Genomic DNA, 20519 nt, shown 5'->3' with positions numbered 1-20519 from the left:
AATGTTCCTTGCACACTTGAGAAGAAAGTGTAGTCTGCTGTTTTTGGGTGGAATGTCCTATAAATATCAGTTACATCTATCTGGTCTATTGTGTCATTTAAAGCTTCTGTTTCCTTATTAATTTTCATTTTGGATGATCTGTCCATTGGTGTAAGTGAGGTGTTAAAGTCCCCCACTACTATTGTGTTACTGTCAATTTCCTCTTTTACAGCTGTTAGCAGTTGCCTTATGTATTGAGGTGCTCCTATGTTGGGTGCATATATGTTTATAATTGTTATATCTTCTTGGATTGATCCCTTGATCATTATGTAGTGCCCTTCCTTGTCTCTTGTAACATTCTTTATTTTAAAGTCTATTTTGTCTGATATGAGAATTGCTACTCCAGCTTTCTTTTGATTTCCATTTGCATGGAATAGCTTTTTCCATCTCCTCACTTTCAGTCTGTATGTGTCCCTAGGTCAGAAGTGGGTCTGTTGTAGACAGCATATATATGGGTCTTGTTTTTGTATCCATTCAGCGAGCCTGTGTCTTTTGGTTGGAGCATTTAATCCATTCTTGTTTAAGGTAATTATTGATATGTATGTTCCTATGACCATTTTCTTAATTGTTTTGGGTTTGTTTTTGTAGGTCCTTTCTTCTCTTGTGTTTCCCACATAGAGAAGGTCCTTTAGCATTTGTTGTAGAGCTGGTTTGGTGGCGCTGAATTCTCTTAGCTTTTGCTTGTCTGTAAAGCTTTTGATTTCTCCATCGAATCTGAGTGAGATTCTTGTTGTGTAGAGTAATCTTGGTTGTAGGTTCTTCCCTTTCATCACTTTAAGTATATCATGTCACTCCCTTCTGGCCTGTAGAGTTTCTGCTGAGAAATCAGCTGTTAACCTTATGGGAGTTCCCTTGTATGTTATTTGTCGTTTTTGCCTTGCTGCTTTCAATAATTTTTCTTTGTCTTTAATTTCTGCCAATTTGATTACTATGTGTCTCGGCGTGTTTCTCCTTGGGTTTATCCTCTATGGGACTCACTGCGCTTCCTGCACTTGGTGGCTATTTCCTTTCCCATGTTAGGGAAGTTTTTGACTCTAATCTCTTCAAATATTTTCTCAGATCCTTTCTCTCTCTCTTCTCCTTCTGGGACCCCTATAATGCGAATGTTGTTGCATTTAATGTTGTCCCAGAGGTCTCTTAGGCTGTCTTCATTTCTTTTCATTCTTTTTTCTTTATTCTGTTCCGCAGCAGTGAATTCCACCATTCTGTCTTCCAGGTCACTTATCCGTTCTTCTGCCTCAGTTTTTCTGCTATTGATTACTTGTAGTGTAGTTTTCATTTCAGTTATTGTATTGTTGATCTCTGTTTGTTTGTTCTTTAATTCTTCTGGGTCTTTGTTAAACATTTCTTGTATCTTCTCGATATTTGCCTCCATTCTTTTTCCAAGGTCCTGGATCATCTTCAGTATCATTATTCTGAATTCTTTTTCTGGAAGGTTGCCTATCTCCACTTCATTTAGTTGTTTTTCTGGGGTTTTATCTTGTCCCTTCATCTGGTACATAGCCCTCTGCCTTTTCATCTTGTCTGTGTTTCTGTGAATGTGTTTTTTGTTCCACAGGCTGCCAGATTGTAGTTCTTCTTGCTTCTGCTGTCTGCCCTCTGGTGGATGAGGCTATCTAAGAGACTTGTGCAAGTTTCCTGATGGGAGGGACTGGTGGTGGGTTGAGCTGACTGTTACTCTGGTGGGCAGAGCTCAGTAAAACTTTTATTCTGCTTGACTGCTGATGGGTGGGGCTGGGTTCCCTCCCTGTTGGTTGTTTGGCCTGAGGCAACCCAACACTGGAGCCTACTTGGCCTCTTTGGTGGGGCTAATGGCAGACTCTGGGAGGGCTCATGCCAAGGAATACTTCCCAGAACTTCTGCTGCCAGTGTCCTTGTCCCCACGGTGAGCCACAGCCACCCCCTGCCTCTGCAGGAGACCCTCCAACACTAGCAGGTAAGTCTGGTTCAGTCTCCCCTGGGGCCACTGCTCCATCCCCTGGGTCCCGATGTGCACACTACTTTGTGTGTGCCCTCCAAGAGTGGAGTCTCTCTTTCCCCCAGTCCTGTCGAAGTCCTGCAGTCAAATCCCACTAGCCCTCAAAGTCTGATCCTCTAGGAATTCCTCCTCATGTTGCCAGACCCCCAGGTTTGGAAGCCTGACGTGGGGCTCAGAACCTTCACTCCAGTGGGTGGACTTCTGCGGTATAAGTGTTCTCCAGTCTGTGAGTCACCCACCCAGCAGTTATGGGATTTGATTTTACTGTGATTGCGCCCCTCCTACCGTCTCATTGTGGCTTCTCCTTTGTCTTTGGATGTGGGGTATCTTTTTTGGTGAGTTCCAGTGTCTTCCTGTCGATGATTGTCCAGCAGCTAGTTGTGATTCTGGTGTTCTCTCAAGAGGGGGTGAGAGCACGTCCTTCTACTCTGCCATCTTGGTTCAGGGCCCCAGATTTTTATCTATTATAATTTTTACTTATTCTTTCCTTCTATAGCAGCATAGAATGATTCCGTTCAGGAAGAATGTGGGTGCTTACTATTCTCCTCGCTGGTGATCTAGTTTGAAATGATAAAATTATTCAACTTAAAGGAACTTAAGATCATCTAGGCTGACCTCATAATTTTGCTCCCGAGTTCCGGAGAGATTAAGTTGCTATCATGGAGTGACTCGCCTGGCTAGTAACAGAGCTGGGAGGTCTGTGGCAGCCTAATGCAGGGTTCTTTCCTCAATAGCTTCTCAAATGTGTCACGACAGCCATCATGTCTCCCATTATTTTCTCTGTGACTTTCAGTGGTTCCTCTTCTGTTAAGGCTTCTGGGCTCCTTGTTTTCAGTACACTTTTGAGTTCTCTCTAATTTTTCAGTGTTTTAAACATATGGCATTTGGGATGGAAACCAGTGCTTCAGGCAGGGTCCAGCCAGCACAAGGCAGATGATTATTTTAGTAAAAATTTGGAAAGCAATCCTATTTAGAAGGCAAATGAACTATTAATATGTAGTGGCCCTCATACCACCTTCCACCTTTCTCCTCATGTTTCTCAGGAGTCAGCACCACCAAGTTCTTTTTGTTTGCTCTTGGTAAAGCTCTCTAAAGAGTCCCCTTAATTAGTATCTTTCATTTTCCTGTTTGTACCCGCTTGTCTTTTATCTTGTTAAGACCCATATAAGGAAAGCTTTCTGAAAGACTGTTTTTAATGAACTAAATTTGTTTATTTTTAATTTTTATTAATTTTATTTATTTTTATTTGTTTATTTGCACTAGATTGCTTCATGTACTTACTCTATTCTGATTTTCTGACAGAGACTGCATCCATGTCCTGTAAATATACCAGATTTAGGTAAGCAGCAAAGCTGTTAGATACATGAATAGTTGTTCTACTGTCCTTTAGAGCATTTAACGACAGCCCACTTTGATCTCTGTGCCAGTGCAGCTAAAATTGGTGTTTGTAGGGCAGAAATGCTTTTCTTTGCCTTCGTAACTGATTGTTGTTGCAAAGTCAGGGGGTTTGAGTCATTATTAGAAAGCATTCGGACGGGGGTGGGCTGTGGTCAGTGTTAGCCTCACACTCCCTTTTCTTTTGAAGATGTTCTCAATTTTGCTATCAATTTCAAGATTACGTAATGGCCAGCAATACCCTAAGTGATATACTGGCAGATGAAATTAGACCGGGGGATAACTTAGAGACACACCTAACACAGTGTCATGTCATTGCCCCATCAGTCATTGCTAAACAAGACAAATCAGAGTATTTCATTTCCAAATAGATCACTTGAGCATTCTCTCCCTTTGTTTAGCTTACCAAATAGGTAGGAGATGGGAGTAAAGATAAATTTATATGTACTTTGAAACACACTTTCTAGGTTCTCTAATTTGATAGGATTGTATAGGTTTTCTTTCCTTGATGAGTAGATTCCATTATTTTCTTCACTTTCTGAAGTTGAACGAGCCATTGAAAAGTCTCATTCTAAAGCCTTCTTTGAATATGCCCTTATTAGCTAGCATTGCAGGCAAGTGAAGAGTGTAAATATTCTGTAAATATTATTTTGTGTGTAGCACCTTTCCTTCAGCTGTAATTCTGTTTTTCTCCTCAGTTTTCATGCTGAATTATACTGATGGTGCCCAGGTGGAATGAGCACTTGTTTGGCTCTTCTCGATTGATGATGGGTTGGCCCCTGTCCTGCTCTTCAAGTCAACTTCAGCATTTATCATAGTTGATCGGTTCCTTCTTTTTTTAAGAATTTAACTATTTATTTATTTATTTATTTATTTATTTATTTATGGCTGTGTTGGGTCTTCGTTTCTGTGCGAGGGCTTTCTCTAGTTGCGGCAGGCGGGGGCCACTCTTCATCACGGTGCGTGGGCCTCTCACTATCGTGGCCTCTCTTGTTGTGGAGCACAGGCTCCAGACGTGCAGGCTCAGTAGTTGTGGCACACGGGCTTAGTTGCTCTGCAGCATGTGGGATCTTCCCAAACCAGGGCTCGAACCCGTGTCCCCTGCATTGGCAGGCAGATTCTCAACCACTGCGCCACCAGGGAAGCCCCGATCGGTTCCTTCTTGAAACCTGTCCTCACTTGGCCCCCAGGATATCAGCCCTGCTCTCTGTTTGCTCCCACCTCACTGGCCACTCCCTTTCAATCTCCTTTGCTGCTTCCTCCAAATCTTCCCAGCTTCTAAATATTGAAATGTGCCAGGCTTAAACCTTAGACTTGCTCCCTTCTCTGTCTACAGTCACTTGCTTGCTGATCTCGTCCACTCTCCTAACTTTAATCCCAGGCTGGTTGAAGCTTGGGTCCTTCCCCTGATAGTCTCAAATATCTCACTGCCCACGTGACATCTCCAGTTGGCTATCGAAGCTCAAACTCTTCATTCACTTTCATGGCCCACTAAAATTAATTCCTTCTCAAGTCATTTGTATCTCAGTAAACGGCAATTCCATCATTCAGTCTAGGCATTCAGGCATAAAAATCTTGGTGTCATCTGTAAATCTTATTTTCTTGCTCTGCAATTTAATCCTTTAGCAAATTCTGCAAGCTTTAACCTTAAAATATTCAAAATCTGACTACCTCTGAATACTTTGATCACTGCCGCCCTGCAACATGGTACCATTAACTCTCATCTGGATAACTTCAGTAGCCTCATAACCTGTTTTCCCTGCTTCTACTCTTGCCCCCTCCCTTCATCATCTTATTCTCTATACAGCAGCTATAATGATTAAAAAAGAGGAAGACCTCTGGTTCAGGTCACTCCTCTGCTCAGATTCCTCACAGAGTAAAACCACTACATGGTTGGGCTCTCCCCTGTCCAACAAACACCCCCATCCCTGCCCTCACTTCCCAGTGTCCTCTTGTTCTCCCCCTACCTAGCTCTCTGCTTCATCTAGTGGCCTCTTGCTGCTCCTCAGATATGGCAAACACACTCTTATCTCAGCATCTTTGCACCTGCCTGGGATGCACTCATCCCTCAGGTACCCTCCATCCTCGTGACTTCTTTCAGGTCCTTGCCTAAAGTCTTCAGAGCGGCCTTGGCTGACTACCTGGTGTAAAGTAACAGTGTCTTCCTTCCGTCCCTCTTTCATTTGCTTCATTTTATCCCCATCTGATGTTTTTATATGTATTTGTGTTTGTTTCTACTGAAACAAAAGAAGGGCAGAGATTTTGTCTGTTTGGTTCACTGCTGCATAGCTGACCTAGAACAGCGTCTCACACATAGTAGATACTCAGTATTTGTGTTATTATTTATGTATTTATTTAGGCTGCACCATGTGGCCCGCGGGATCCCAGTGTCCCGACCAGGGACTGAACCCGGGCCATGGCAGTGAAAGCGCTGAGTCCCAACCGGGGAATTCCCAGTATTTGTGGAATAAATAAATAAATATCATCTGAAGTTAAAAATATTTAAAAAGTGAATTTGAAAACAAATTGTGTGGTTTTAGCATAGAATTAAGTGGGCATGTCAATGGAATGGAATAAATAGCCAGAAAAAGATTTTTACTTATGTAAAATATTAATACATAATAAAGAAATTATCACCTATTAGTAGGGAAGTGATGGGTTATACCCAGTGATCAGCAGACATTTTCTGTGAAGATCGTGATAGTTTTTCAGGCTACTATCACAGCTCTTATAACAATTACTAAAGGGAAAGGAGTCACAGACAATATATAAATAAATAGATATGGCTAGATTTGACCCATGATAGTTTGCCTACCCCTGGATTATTAAATTAATAATAATAAACTCCATTAGGGTTGCGATTTTTATATATTTTGTTGTTCACTGATAGATCCCAGGTACACAGAATGTCCTTGGTATGGAATATGGGCATTCAATAAAAATTGTTGATTTGAACTAAATCAAAATAACATTTGAAGACCCTGGCTATTTGGGGTGAAATGAACTCAGTTCATGTCCTCACATCATACATTAGCGTAAATTGCAATAGATTTTAGAGATAAATGTGAAATGATAAAAATGGTTGGAAGTGTAGGTGGATATTTGTCTGTCTTTGGATGAGAGAGTTATTTTTAAGCATAAGAGCAATAGATGAAATTAGCTAAGGAAAAAATGTTTCACTATTTGAAAATTTAAAACTTAAGTATATAAAAACATCATAAAAATAAAGAAAATCAAAATAGAAACAGTTACTCTACGTTAAAAAAAAGGCTAATACCCTTTATACAAAGAACATATAAATAGATAGATAGATAGATAAGAAAAGCACTATAACAATCTAATGATAAAATGAGCCAAATGCAGGCATTCATGATTTATAGAGGAGGACATACAAGTAAATCCCTGAGAAAATAGTCAACTGTTAATAATTTTAAGAAAATACAAAGGAAAATAAGATCTAATTTCTAACTGTCAAAGTTTAAGAGTAAAAAGATAAAAGTAAAACGATAATATTAAATGTTGGTTCACATACCTTGCTGATGAGAGTAAATTTATGCTGTCTTTTTGAAAAGCATTTTGGTAGTACATTAAAAAAAGCCTTCATACCTTTTTAATGTGTCAAGTAATTTACCTTCCAAGAATCTGTCCTTAGGAAATAATTAGAAATGATATCAAGGATTTATGGGCAAGGAAGTTCAACATACTTTTATAATAAAATACAGTAGGAAATAGTTTATATATTTAATAATAGAGAAATGGTTCAACAAATTATGATATATCTATAAGATTGAAGTTATAGTATCACTGATTATGTTTTGAAGATTTTTAATGATATGAGAAGTGCTAATGATTGAGTGATGAGTATTAAAAGGCGAATCAAAAACCGGTTATCCAGAATTATTTCCATTATGTAAAATATATAGGAGCAAAAAGATTAGAAGAAAAGATTCCAAGATGTTAACCATGGTTTTGTTTGGATTTTAAGATTATGGATAATTTTTGTTTCCATTTTGTATTTTTCTATTTTTTACAGGGTTCCTACAGTTAATATTTTTCTTAACATCAGTATATATTACCTTTTAAAAAAATGAATTTAAAATTCTAAGAAAGTGTAGGCACAGATGACTCACATAAAAAGGAGATATTAAAAGCGAATGTTTGGAAAAGTTTTGGCCTCATAAATAAAGGAATGCAAATTAAAATAAATATGAGGTATCACCTCAGATATTTATAAGAACATTTTTACTGCCTATAAGGAATAAAAAAATGATTTTTAAGATTTGTATTCCATGGTCTGTATGATCAAAAGTATATTACTGGCGAGAGCTGCCCTATCCGGTAGGGTAGCAACTTGCCACATTTAAATTTAAATTTTAATTAGATAAAATAAAATTTAAAAAACCATTTCAAGTGCTCAATAAGCACATGTCTAGTGGTTGCTATCTTGGACATCCCAGATATAGAAGATTTCCTTCATTGCCGAAAGTCCTCTTGGACAGGGCTGCTCCAGTGTATGTATGATAACTTATTTAACCCAATCTGTCATCTTTGGGAGAGTAACAGTCACTTTTAGAGCAGAAAAAGAAGGGACATCATATATACAAGGGGAGAAATCTCAGAAATAATTATATCTAGAAATTATGCTTAATGTTTATTTGTTCAAGTAATAATTTTAAATACCTACTATGTGCTAAGGTACTGCATGTGCAGTGGGGAGCAAGACAGAGCAGCTCCTGGTGTCTAGGGACTTATATTCTAATGGTGGAGACAGATTTTTACTTGCTCTTCCCCCAGAAACCTCCATGGCTATTTCCTCACTTCCTTCGGTTCTTTGTTAAAATGTTACCTTATACAGATAAGTTCTCCAAGCAATTTAGACAAAATAGTAATCCTTCCCCGTACCTACTCCTCCTGCTGTATTGCCTGCACTACTTGCTCTTTATTTTTCTGAAAGTCTATTTATTTGCTCTATTTTTACCACTTATATGTTTGTTAATTTGTATATTATATGTCTCTCTTGAATTAGAATCAGAGTTCCAGTAGAGTAGGGACTTTGTTTGGTTTGGTTCACTGTTCTAACTCCTAGTCTAATAGTTAGTTTTAATTTAACAATTTATGTCCCTAAGTGATAGTCCATGAAATTTTACAGATACATAGTAAAATTCATCTGGAAACAGAAAAGGGCAGATATTTCAAAAGGTGATTTTTTTTTTTTTCTTGGAAAGGACAATGAAGGTAGACTTGTTTTTCCAGTGTAAAACACATTACAAATTGAAAATCATTTCATTCTTATAGAATTGAATTAAAATACTTAAAAAATAATGATACATGGAGTATACCAGAGATAGGAGGAGAGGTTTAAACAGTGATTAGTGATACACTATAAGATAAAATTCAAGTAACCTGAGAGTGAGGCAAGAAATTACTATTAAATCAATGTTTGGAGGACAGTTGGATATCAGTATGGAAAAAAACTAATCAGAATGCATAAATCGGGTCACCTACAGCAGCAAATTCAGGTAGCTTAAAAAGTTAAGTAGGAGTCAAGATGTGGATGGAGATGGGAGAAGGACTCCCAAAAAAAGCTAGAACAAAAATGTACAGAATATTCTTTTCTTTTGTGGAAGGGATTTTTCCTTCTTTACATTAAACAAATGGAAATGACCCAAATAAAAAAAAATAGTGCCTGAATGCTAAAAATTATTTTACGCCATGAAATGTAATGAAAGGAATATTCTAAAGAGTCAGAATGTGAAAATACATGTGAAATGACTGCTGAAAAGTTTATTATGTAAAATATGTTTACTGATATGTAATATAGAGTCATTATCCATGTTTCATTTTAAAGTGGTTTAGAGGGTTTGAATCATCTCTACGTGACAAAATATAGACATGAAATTACTATGTGAAAAATGCCCTGCCTTGTTAGCAATGTCAGAAATGCCAGATAAAATAACTTTTAGGTATCATTAAACTGGCAAAAATAATTATAATTTACAGAGATAACAGTTCTAGCAGCAAACAGATGACACACTCCAAGAGGTGTGGGAAGGGTTAAAGGAACCAGCAGTGACAGGGAAGCATCCAGGAATTGGTAACAATGCAAAGCTATTTCCACCCCAGGCCTGAAGGGGCAAGGGTGGCACCAGTGCTACCAGAGCCCAGAGAGAACTTGGAGACATTGCAGAAGGGCTCCAGCAGAAGCTATACCCAGAGACACAGACACTGCTGAAGCCTCAACGAGGAGAATGGAGATGGGGATGCAGGTAGAGGCAGAGGCATAGTAGGTACCTGACTTCTTTCTCTTCCACTCTGTGATCTCCTGTCAGTGCCTCACATCAGCTGAACCTAACCAGAGCCCGAAAGCTAGAGCTAGTTGATGGTAATGAAGGAACATCCTGTGTATGCACAGATACGTTGTTGATATCATTGTAAATTTATTATTTTAGAGGATAAGCCCAGCAAGTAGTACAGAACTGTCTATATACCCTCATCTGGTGATTCCTCTTTTGGTGAAATATACCCCCAAAATCTGAAAGTAAAAATAAGAATTTTGCATAATCCTGTATAATAGCAATAATCGGGGGGCAGGGTGGGATCACATAAAAGACTCGCAAGAAAGAAATAGCTAAGAAAATAAGAAAATGATTTGTATTTTTTAGCTACGTATACCTAAACTCATTCCAAAAATGGATTAAAGCATGATGGTGCATTAGAGTGATGGAATAAATATAGCGTTTTGAAAAAAGTGTTTAAATAATGATGGCACATGGGACTATTTGATAGGAAATAATGGTATGTGAATAATATCTGCAAACAGAAACTTTAAAAATATATGTATTACACATAAAAATTAATTTATGATGTAATTTTATTTGAGCCATTTCTAATCTTTATTGGAAAGAAACAGTAAAAATAAATAAAAGACAAGATAAAGCAATATTGCTAATAATTAGGTTCCTTATTTCCTGAAAAGTTTTTAAGGACTTTAATTTAAAAAGTGGCTTCCTTATCTCTTGCCTGTCCATAATATTACAGTGTAAGATACAGGCTCTAGAGCTGAAAAAGTTGTCATTCATCTGGGGCATAAAAAGTATCTTGAACATTATTTGAATTTCTTGTACAAATGAATTGAGGAATAGATTCCACAGAGTTGTGTAAACCCAGAATTTCCATGACCAGGATTTTGAGGAAAGCCTTCATCTAGAAGTATTATAGATAACTTTTATTAATTAATCCACTGACTAAAGCAAATCTGTGGGGTTCTTTAGCAAATGATCAGTTGCAGGTAATGTAGTGTGATTCTACAGTAGCTCCAGAAAGCCCCGTTCAATTGTGTGAAATGTCACTGGTTGAGGAAGAAGCTTCTCTGGGCTGGTTATGGTAGAATTGTTCAACTATTTACTCAACTTTAATATATTTTTATCCTATGTATCAGAAAAATTCACCATAAAAGCCAGTGCTGAAAGATACTAAATGAAATAAATCCTACTTAATATCCATCATGAGAAAAACAATTTTATATCAGATCTGGGACCACATTAAATTTTAATCTGAGGTTTGATATTCCACAAATAGAGTCTAACCCTTAGTTAAACTAAGATAAAATGAGTCCTTTCTTATTCTCTCTTATTCTTTCATTTAAAAACAATTAATTGGTTCATTCTTTTCACAAACATTTATTGAACATTTTGTATTTACCATGCATTATGTTATGTGCTGAAACAATAACTAAAAGATGACATAACTTGACATAATTTATTTTCTTTAATTGCATCGTTCTCTACAGTAACTATGGGATTAGACACACTAAAAACCTTTTAGTTCTGATAACACCCCTGTCAGGTAGGTGTCATTTAATAGATGGGGAAAAAGTGAGCTGCCCCCCGACGGGAAGCGACTTAGAAGCAAAACAGACCCTGTGCTCTTTCTTCTCTCTCCATTCAGCAAACACTGTTATTTTCCAAACTGAAACATTGGGACACATGGTTTGAGGAGGGAGTTTTTGGTGATTTTATTTGCGTGCAGGGTTTTAAAGCAATGTCAGATCAAATTACGTTTCCTTACTCTTGATTAATCACCTATTGAAAAGAATAAAAAACTTACATAAAAATTCGAATTGTCTAAGAACATCTGGAACATCTGGCCACCATACTGACCCACTGTAATCTTGTGGATATTTAAACATTCTTACTCTGCCCAGTTCTTGAGTCTTTCCTCTCACCCTATGTTCTCCCTCACTCACTTCTTTTTTTATCTCCATGTTCTTTTTTTTTCACCACCCAACTTTTTTTCATTCGGTTTTAATCGTGTATCTTAGCTTTTGCAATTTGTCAACCCTGACATGTTTGGAAATTTACAGTTTGTTTAGCAGAATGACCAATTACAGCCTCATTTAATCCCACATAAAGGTCAGAGCCCATGTTCTTTGCTGATGTTCCCTTTGCTCTAGTGTCCTGTCTTCTTGCTTAGCCAACTCTGAGAAGAAGGCACGAACACACCCTCCATGCTTCCCAGATAATCTGGGGACGAACAAGTCAAAATCGTTGGCAAAGGTTTGACCTCTTCTTATCTTTCTGTTTTCCTCTCCAAATGTTTTCTGTTTGCATCCTCCAATCTGAGCCAGGTATTAGAGGTGAAAATGTATAGAGATATGAGCCACTATTAATCACCTTCACCACTTTCTTGTACTTATAATGACTGTTTCCTCTTTGATTTCCTCACATCAAGTGGAAAAGTATTTTCCAACAAAGCTAGGCTTGAGGATGGAGGGAGAAGGTTGTGTGCAGGAGGAGGGAGAAGCAGATCTGGAAGAAGGGGCTGGGGTCTGTGAAAGAATTCTGGCCCAAGGATGAAATGGCAACCAAACTTAAAGGTGAAACTACTACAGAATGATAAACTTTGAATGGATTTCAAGCAGAAATTTTTTTTAAGTATATTTATTTAGTTATTTATTGGCTGCATCGGGTCTTAGTTGTGGCATGCGGGATCTTTCATTGCGGTGCGGGGCTCTTCATTTTGGTGCGCAGGCTTCTCTCTAGTTGTGGCATGCAGGTTTTCTCTTCTCTAGTTGTGGCATGCGGGCTCCAGAGCACGTGGGCTCAGTAGCTGCAGCACACAGGCTTAGTTGCCCCACGGCGTGTGAGATCTTAGTTCCCCGACCAGGGATCGAACCCATCTCCCCTGCATTGGAAGGCGGATTCTTTACCACTGGACCACCAGGGAAGTCCCAGAAATGTTTTTATTCAAAGCAACTTTCAAAAGCAGAAGAAATATTATAAACAACCATTTCAGGACAATTTTTAGAAGGTTCCAGTATTGATTTATAATTCAAAGATGTGATAGAACACATTGAGTTGTTGTGTTTTTCTCTCCAGGTTTGCAACACAACTACAGACAGGAAACACGCAGACACCTTTTTGGAGAAGTGTGTTACTGAGTCAATAATGAACATTGTGAGCGGCTTTTTTAATTCTCCCTTTTCAGACAACAGTACCAGCCTGCAGGTAATATAAACAAACAAGTACAAAAGAAGTCTGTCACACAGAATTTCTGTACCTTATTTGAGTGTAGAAAACTTTAATAGGCCAGGAAGTCCTTTCCTACACTTCTCAAGATCACTTTTCTTTCCTATTATTTACTATTATGCCCCTTTCTGAGTTTCCCAAACTTTATTTTAAATAAAGAGGCTCCATCTTCAAACTGAATTATTTTTGCTCTCCCTCTAAGCAAAATAGGAGCTTTCATATCTGTAGATCGACTGCCAAGTGTCGAAATAACTGATAATGATTCTTTAAATGGATAGACATTTTGACTCAATGATTCCAGTTTAGTAAATCCTGAAAGAGTTAGCAGGGATTTATATACTAAGATTTTCACTGAAGTGTTTATAATACTTAAAAATTGACATCAACCTTAAATGTCCACAAACAGAGGAATAGCTAAATAAATTATGGTATATCTGTAGATGGCTTATTATATAGCAATTAAAAATCATGTTTTAAAAGAAAAATTGATGCCTAAGGAAAATGATCATGAAGCAATATGAAGTGAAACAGGCCACAAAATTGCATCATAATATCATCCAGGTTTGTGCGTGTAAAGAATATATGTGCATATATACATAAGAAAACTCAGGAAGTAATTATCTTAAAAATGTTGATACTATTATCTCTCCATGGTAGGATTATTGGTGATTTTCATTTGTATGGTTGCCAAATATTCTACAGTGATTGTGTATTGCTCTTATAAAAGTATTATTTCAGTTATACTTTTTTTAGGGAAAACTTTTGAATGAACTCTTAGAATCATGTAAAATTGTTTTTGTAGGTCAAAATTGTTGTCTCCTCTACTTGCTGATCATATGAAACCAAAACATACAATCAGTGAAACAAACAAACAAACCCAAAATGCCTGCTCTATTTATACTCGGAAATAAACCAGAGATTGTAAAAATATATTTAAATCCATGCCATTGGTTTCAAGAAATGCCATATTTTCCTGATTAAGAATATAGTTAAAATAATCAATTTTCTATAGTGTCTGGTGTGGTGCCTGTCATGAGATGGGTACAAAATAAATATTTGTTAAATGAGATGTTCATTAAGTAGCACTGAAACTTAAAAGCAAGACTGTATTTTATTTTGGTGGGCCTTTTTTGATAATGCATAGATACTGCATCAGGAGTGTTAATGGTTTAGTGACCTGTTTGCCTCTTTTCTTTCTGTTCTCAGACACATCAGCCAGTTTTTATTCAGCTGCTTCAGTCTGCCTTCAGAATTTACAATTGCACCTGGCCAAATCCGGCACAGAAAGCCTCGGTGGAGTCCTGTATCAGAACTTTGGCTGAAGTGGGTAAGTCAGAGTGTCAGATTTTACTTATTTTCACATTTTGTGAAAGAAATCAGGCTTTTGGCTAATAGGCAATACAAGTAGCTTTCCAGTTTTCAACTTAAAAAGAGAGCAGGTGTGGTTTCTATAAAGCTGAAGATCGGTGATCAGCAAATGACTCTGAAATTGCATCCTTTTGGGGAGGGGAATATAACTGTTATATTTCTTCTTTTTAAATATTTTAAAATATATTTATTTATTTTTAAATTATTATATTTCTAACCTTAAATTTAATATTGCATATGGTGCTTTAATATAGCTCAGTAAGATATTACACAAATGAGTTTAGTTTAATTGTTATCTCAGATTTCATTATGGAATTGTCTTGTCTGTTAAGTAGCCTGATTTATTAACATCTTCATGTGGCAGGAGGACTTTTTGAGGGGTTTTTGGTTTTCTAATTTTGTGTGAAATTCATCAGTATTCACTGAGGCTCTGTTATGCATACAAGGCTTCAGAAATTCCAAATAAAATGGAATGCAAGGGGATAACAGCTAAGGGAAGGTTAGTACATTGTAGGAAGAATTCCTCATAGAGTCCTCTTTTTTTTTTAGTTAAGTTAATTAGGGCTGTCAGAAAGGAGGAGGGAAAAGCAATATAGACTGGGCTGGACTTCAAGAAACAAACAGAGGAGCTAGATCATTCTCTCAACTAGAGATGGTTCTGCAGGCATCGGGAAGGGCAGCTTATAGTGTGTTTCATTATCGTGGTCATCATCACTGCTGACAGTTGTCAGTGCACACCATTTGCAATGCTAAGCAATTCACACGTATTATCTCATTTAATCCTTAGGTAGGCTCGTTGATTATTTACATTTTACAGTTGAGGAAACAGAATTATCTAGATTAGGTAACTTGGCCAGGGTGATGGTAGAGTGCTCAGTAAATATTTGATAAATGAATAAATGGTTTAACTAATTAATGACCACGTAAAATATTTTTAGTCTTTTCTCCCCATCTGCAGTTTGGTTTAAGTAATTTAATATTAACAAACTTTAATGATGGCGCAATTTTAATTTGAGTACATTCAAAAGCAGTTATAACCCAAGAGGATCAATTGAAAATTATTAGAACTAAGAGATTAATACAGTTCATCTAGGTGATTAATTATAAATAAGTATTAAACTTGGTAGATTTTCTATATATCCAAAAGGGAGAAAAAATGTGAAAAAGATATGTCACAACAGCAATAGAAATAGTAATTACTTAAGAGAAAACTTAAGAAACACAAGAGAATGAAATTATATTGCTATTTTGAGGGATATGAAAGATTTTAATAAATGGAGAGTTATACTATTTCTGGATTTAAAAATCCAACGTGTAAGGATGCCAGTTCTCCTCAAAATTATAATTTTAATGCTTTACATCCGAGACCCCTCCTTTGCACACACCCTCCCTTCGTCACGGCCCCGTCGGGCTTAGGCACCCCATGTAGGGCCACACCCCACGAAGATGCATCCTCTGGCAGCTTGGCCTTTGCCATCTTCCTGCAGTTCCCACTGGTTGCCACAGGCCATGTCACCCTGCTGCTCTGAGGGACGGCCTCTTTTCCCGGGTGGCCTCTGAGTCTGTGCTGGGTCACTGGTTTGCATGAATACCCTTATCACCTTTGACATGGCGCCAGGCTGTCCCCTGCCGTGGACGCCCTCCTCACCCGACTCAAGTCTGATTCTCCACTCCCGGCAGCCGCCTGTGCACATGCCTTCCACTCCTTTCTGGGCTCGAATGCTCTGGACCATCTCGGCCCCTAACGCTCCTTGTCCAGCACTGGCACCTGACTTTGCTCTACTCCCCCTCCAGGTTTTAGGACAGAATAGTTCAGGAAGGGAAGGGAAGAGATAAAGGAAGAGGCCACCATATGCATTGCCAAAAATAAAGAAGGACACAGAAGAGAACCTAAATTTTATTTTAAAAAGTTGCACATAGCAAAATGTCTGGCAGGATATCAATAAAGAAATAACACTGCTATCTCTGGCTGGTGGAATTATAAGTCAAGTCTGGTTCTGTTGTTCTTGCTTTCATGTAACTTCTGAGTTCTTAATAATATACTTTTCAAGTTATGATAAAGCAGTACTAAAAGCATCTTCATTTGGACCAGATCAGCTGGGAAATATACTAACCATCAAAAAATAAAATCTGAAGGAAAAGCAAAGAAATATGATGATGCTATTTATTTTGCATAGGAATACATTGTGTTTGCTGCCAAGTATATTTCTATATTTTACATTTTTAAGGCAGTCCCCGCTCTTCCTCATCTTCTTCCTGCTTTCTCTCCCCTGCTCCTCTTCCTCCTCCCCTTTTTTCCTCCTGCTCTTCCTCCCTCCGTACTTAGCAAATGCAATGAGGGAAAACACCAGTCGGCCCCACCCGGGGCACGGAGGGCATGCTGTTCCCATGCCGTGCTTTCCCTCCGAGTTGCAAGTTGCTACTTTAGTGGTGTTCCCTGTGTACTCACATCAGCTCTTGCAGAGCAGGATGGCAGAGCTTTGGGGGTTTAAAACAGTCACTGAAACTGGATCAGTCTAAAGATTCTTCCATTCCATTCTCTACCATTTCCTCGACTGTTTATGATTTAACATAATTTAGTCTCTAAATTTTAGTCTCTTTGTATGCTAAAAGACATATGTGATAGGAAGTCTGAAAAATAATTATATCTAAGTCTACAATCAGGGTAGGTTTGGAAGAGTGATGTATTGGTATAAAATCTGTTTTATGTTTGTGAGAATTTTTTTTAATTGAAATATAGTTGATTTACAATGTTTCAGGTATATAGCAAAGTGATTCAGTTATACATAAATATACATATTCTTTTTCATATTCTTTTCCATTCTGGTTTATTATAGGATACTGAATATAGTTCCCTGTGCTATATGGTAGGATCTTGTTGGTTATCTATTTTATATATAGTACTGTGTATCTGTTAATCCCAAACTCCTAATTTATCCCTCTGTTACCCCTTTCCCCTCTGGTAAACATACGTTTGTTTTCTCTGTCTGTGAGTCTGTTTCTGTTTTGTAAATAAGTTCATTTGTATCATATTTTAGATTCCACGTAGAAGTGATATCAAATGATATTTGTCTTTCCCTGTCTGACTTACTTCACTTAGTCTGATAATCTCTAGGTCCGTCCATGTTGCTGCAAATGGCAAGCATGTTTTCTTCCGCTTCCTTGTTTGTCGTTTCCACCTGAACAGTTAGGAAGCCATGGAGATCCCATTCCCGCTATCCCCCGCATTTGTACTTCCCCCTCCTTCTCCTCCATAATGGCCTAGTTTGGCCCCTCTTTGCTTCCTTTTTGGACCACTGTAGACATTCAATGTTCTTTCCTTCTGTCTTTCTTCACTTAAATAAATCTGCTACCAGAATAATCTTCTTGAAGTGAAATTCTCTCTGTTGGTTTAAAAACATCAACAACAAAGCCCTCAGCCTTCAGCAGCATACCTTTGTCTAACAAACTAAGGATGGATTCCTCGTCGCAATGTTTGTGGCCTCCACAGCCCTACCTCCTCTTTTGACCTTGCTCACTGCTTCTCACCCCCTCCCAGCAAACTGAGCTATTATGCCCCAGGCATTGCTCACACTATAACTTTCTTTCTCCAGTTTCCACCATTGCCATCTCTCAGCATCTTTTCCATTACTCAAAAAAATTCTTTGTTCAAATTCCTCCATAAAAGCCATTTCTGACTCCCAGGTCCAGATCTGAACTCACCCCCATTTGACCATTTATACTTTTCTTATGGTCTTTACTGTATCCTAGCTTACATCATCATAGGTATTAATCTACTAGATTTTGAGTAACAGTGACTATGAAGTATCTGTCAAAAAGACATTAATAAAAGCTATTGTCTAGGATAAAGAAGGTGAAAAGCAAATTCTGCTTTGTGATGGGTAGACCACATCTTTTTTTATTTGTTGATGGATGCCCTTTATGGAAAAACACATAACCAAAATGAAAGGCATTCAGAAGTGAGCATCCATAGTAGTAAAGGGATCTAAACCCATCTTACTTGTGTAGTGATTGAAAACACTTGAAATATTTAGACAAAGAAAAGAAATCCGAGGGGGAACATAATTATTTTCCAACATTTCAAGGTGTGAATGGACTTCTTTTACAGGTTCCCAGGAATAGGATTATAATTAACATATGGTAGCTGCAAGAGGCAGATTTTTGTCCCACTGTAAAGAATAACTATTTTACAGTTAGTAATCTTAAAACCTTGGGAGTCACATATGATTCTTCCCGTTTGTTCACTTGCTTTAAATACAATAGCAAGTTCTATTGGTTCCACTTCTAAAATACATCTTTTTGTGTTCTCTTGTGGGGCACCCTTGTCCAAATACACCATAATCTGACATGGATTACAGAAGAGTCTCCTTACTGAACTCCCCACCTTGACCCCAGTCTCACTACAATCCATTCCCTACACAATAATTAGAGTGATCTTAAAATGTAAATCAAACCATACCTTTCACCTATATAAAACTCTCCATTGCGCTGAAGATTCCTGTTCCTTATCATGACTTAGAAAGCCCTTCATCGTCTGAGCTTCATCTACGACTACTTTCCCCCATTTCCCTACCCTCAGCTCTGCTTCACCCACACTGGCCTTCATTCTGTGTCTCATCTACAAGCCTTTTTCTCATCGTAGGGCATTTGTGTGTGCTGTTCCCACTATTTGGATCCTTATCTCCCAGCTGGTCACATGTTCAAAAGTTCAGTGCTCAGTGAAGTGTTCCAGCTCCCCCCATCCTATCTTACTGTCTTAGCACTTATCACTATTTGAAAGCACCTTGTTTGTTTGTTTGCTTCTTTGTTGTCAGCTTCTCCCATTAGAGTATAATCTATGAAAGCAGGGACTTTGCTTTATTCACTGATCACTACTGCCTAAAAGTGTCTGGTTCTGATGAAGCCGGTTTATGAATGTTGTTGACTGACAATAATTCATGAGCTAGATATTTCGCAGATAGTGAAATTTAGGCATAGAAAGGTTAAATAACTTGCACGATTAACAAGTAGTTGACTTGGATTTGAAATCCAGGTTCCTCTGAGTGTGAAGTTATGCTCTACCAGGTTGCCCCAGAAGTCGTATCTTAGGAAGCCCTGACATATAAACTAGAAATATGGCAATTTGGCTTGCTGGTAGGGAGCTGTCTGAAGTTTTATAACTCAGGTGCAAGGTCATTTTCGTGTTTCAGCAACTCTTTAAGAATACAAAGGGGCATTATTATAATTCAAATATGTAAGAATTTATAGTTATAAAACAAAGAATATACATATTTAAGAAAAATATTACAAGTCAGGAGAATGCTTAGTTTTTATAAAGCAAATTTTCAGTGCATTTACAAATTGGTAAACATATTCCTATACATGCAAATAGCTATTATATTATCTATTATAGTTACATTTATATAACAGTTTGCAATTTGTAAAGTGCTCTCAAGTACATTGGTTCAACTCATCTATCATCAAAAGTATTTCATTCTCTTCCATATTTGTACATTGGACACAAAAGGTAGTAAAAACAGCAAAAGTATTTACTAAATTAGCACTTACCTGGCTGGGAGTAGAGAGCATTTATTAGTGATAGACAATGTGGTAAACCCTATGATGTGGACATAATTCTTAGCCCCATTTTACAGATGCAGACATGAGGTTAGCAAGGTTAGACAGCTTGCTAGGTCACACAGGCAGGTGTGAACCCCTTCTAGACTGACATGCTAGCAGGCATTTGTGATGCTCTACTATCACAAATTGGTTTAAATAAACATTGTTTTATACTTTTAAGGTACAAAATATTGATCAAGATGTTAATGCCCGTGGTCAGTTACTGTTCCTCAGTTTATTCATTTATATAAAATACAATAGCACGTGTTAGAAGTACTTTGAGAAAAAGCATCCAAGGATTACTCCCATGTTACTTCACTTAAAAAAGAATTTTGTTCCATGTGTTTCATAATCTTCAAATGATTTAGGGGGATTAATATTAGGTACTTTGTTGGAAACATAATCATTTTTTCCACATGGAAATTCTGTAAAATATCTTTTACAAATGGTTTGAATAATGAACATCAATCTTCAAGCCAATTGTTTCCCCCCAAAATTCGAACGTGTATAAATCGTTAATTCTTTGAGAAGAGAAATTCAGTCTCTATTAAAACAAACATGTCTATTTTCATCTATCTAGATGTTATGGCTTATTGTATAAAGAGCTTGACATA

At 37.6% G+C, this 20519-nt stretch overlaps 1 protein-coding gene across 2 annotated transcripts in view; it reads left to right on the top strand.

Moving 5' to 3' along the window:
- ITPR2 (inositol 1,4,5-trisphosphate receptor type 2) overlaps nucleotides 1-20519 on the top strand; it is a 524186-nt gene that overhangs the window by 264435 nt on the left and 239232 nt on the right. For both annotated transcript variants that reach the window (XM_068561342.1, XM_068561340.1), the window contains 2 exons: nucleotides 12790-12918; nucleotides 14146-14266. In XM_068561342.1, coding sequence (XP_068417443.1) covers nucleotides 12790-12918; nucleotides 14146-14266 — 250 coding nt within the window. The remainder of the gene's footprint in view (nucleotides 1-12789; nucleotides 12919-14145; nucleotides 14267-20519) is intronic.

The sequence above is a fragment of the Eschrichtius robustus genome, chromosome 13, assembly GCF_028021215.1.
Source record: "Eschrichtius robustus isolate mEscRob2 chromosome 13, mEscRob2.pri, whole genome shotgun sequence".
Taxonomy (NCBI): domain Eukaryota; kingdom Metazoa; phylum Chordata; class Mammalia; order Artiodactyla; family Eschrichtiidae; genus Eschrichtius; species Eschrichtius robustus.
The sequence above is the reverse complement of the archived record's forward strand: the minus strand, read 5'-3'. Positions and strand labels throughout refer to the sequence as shown.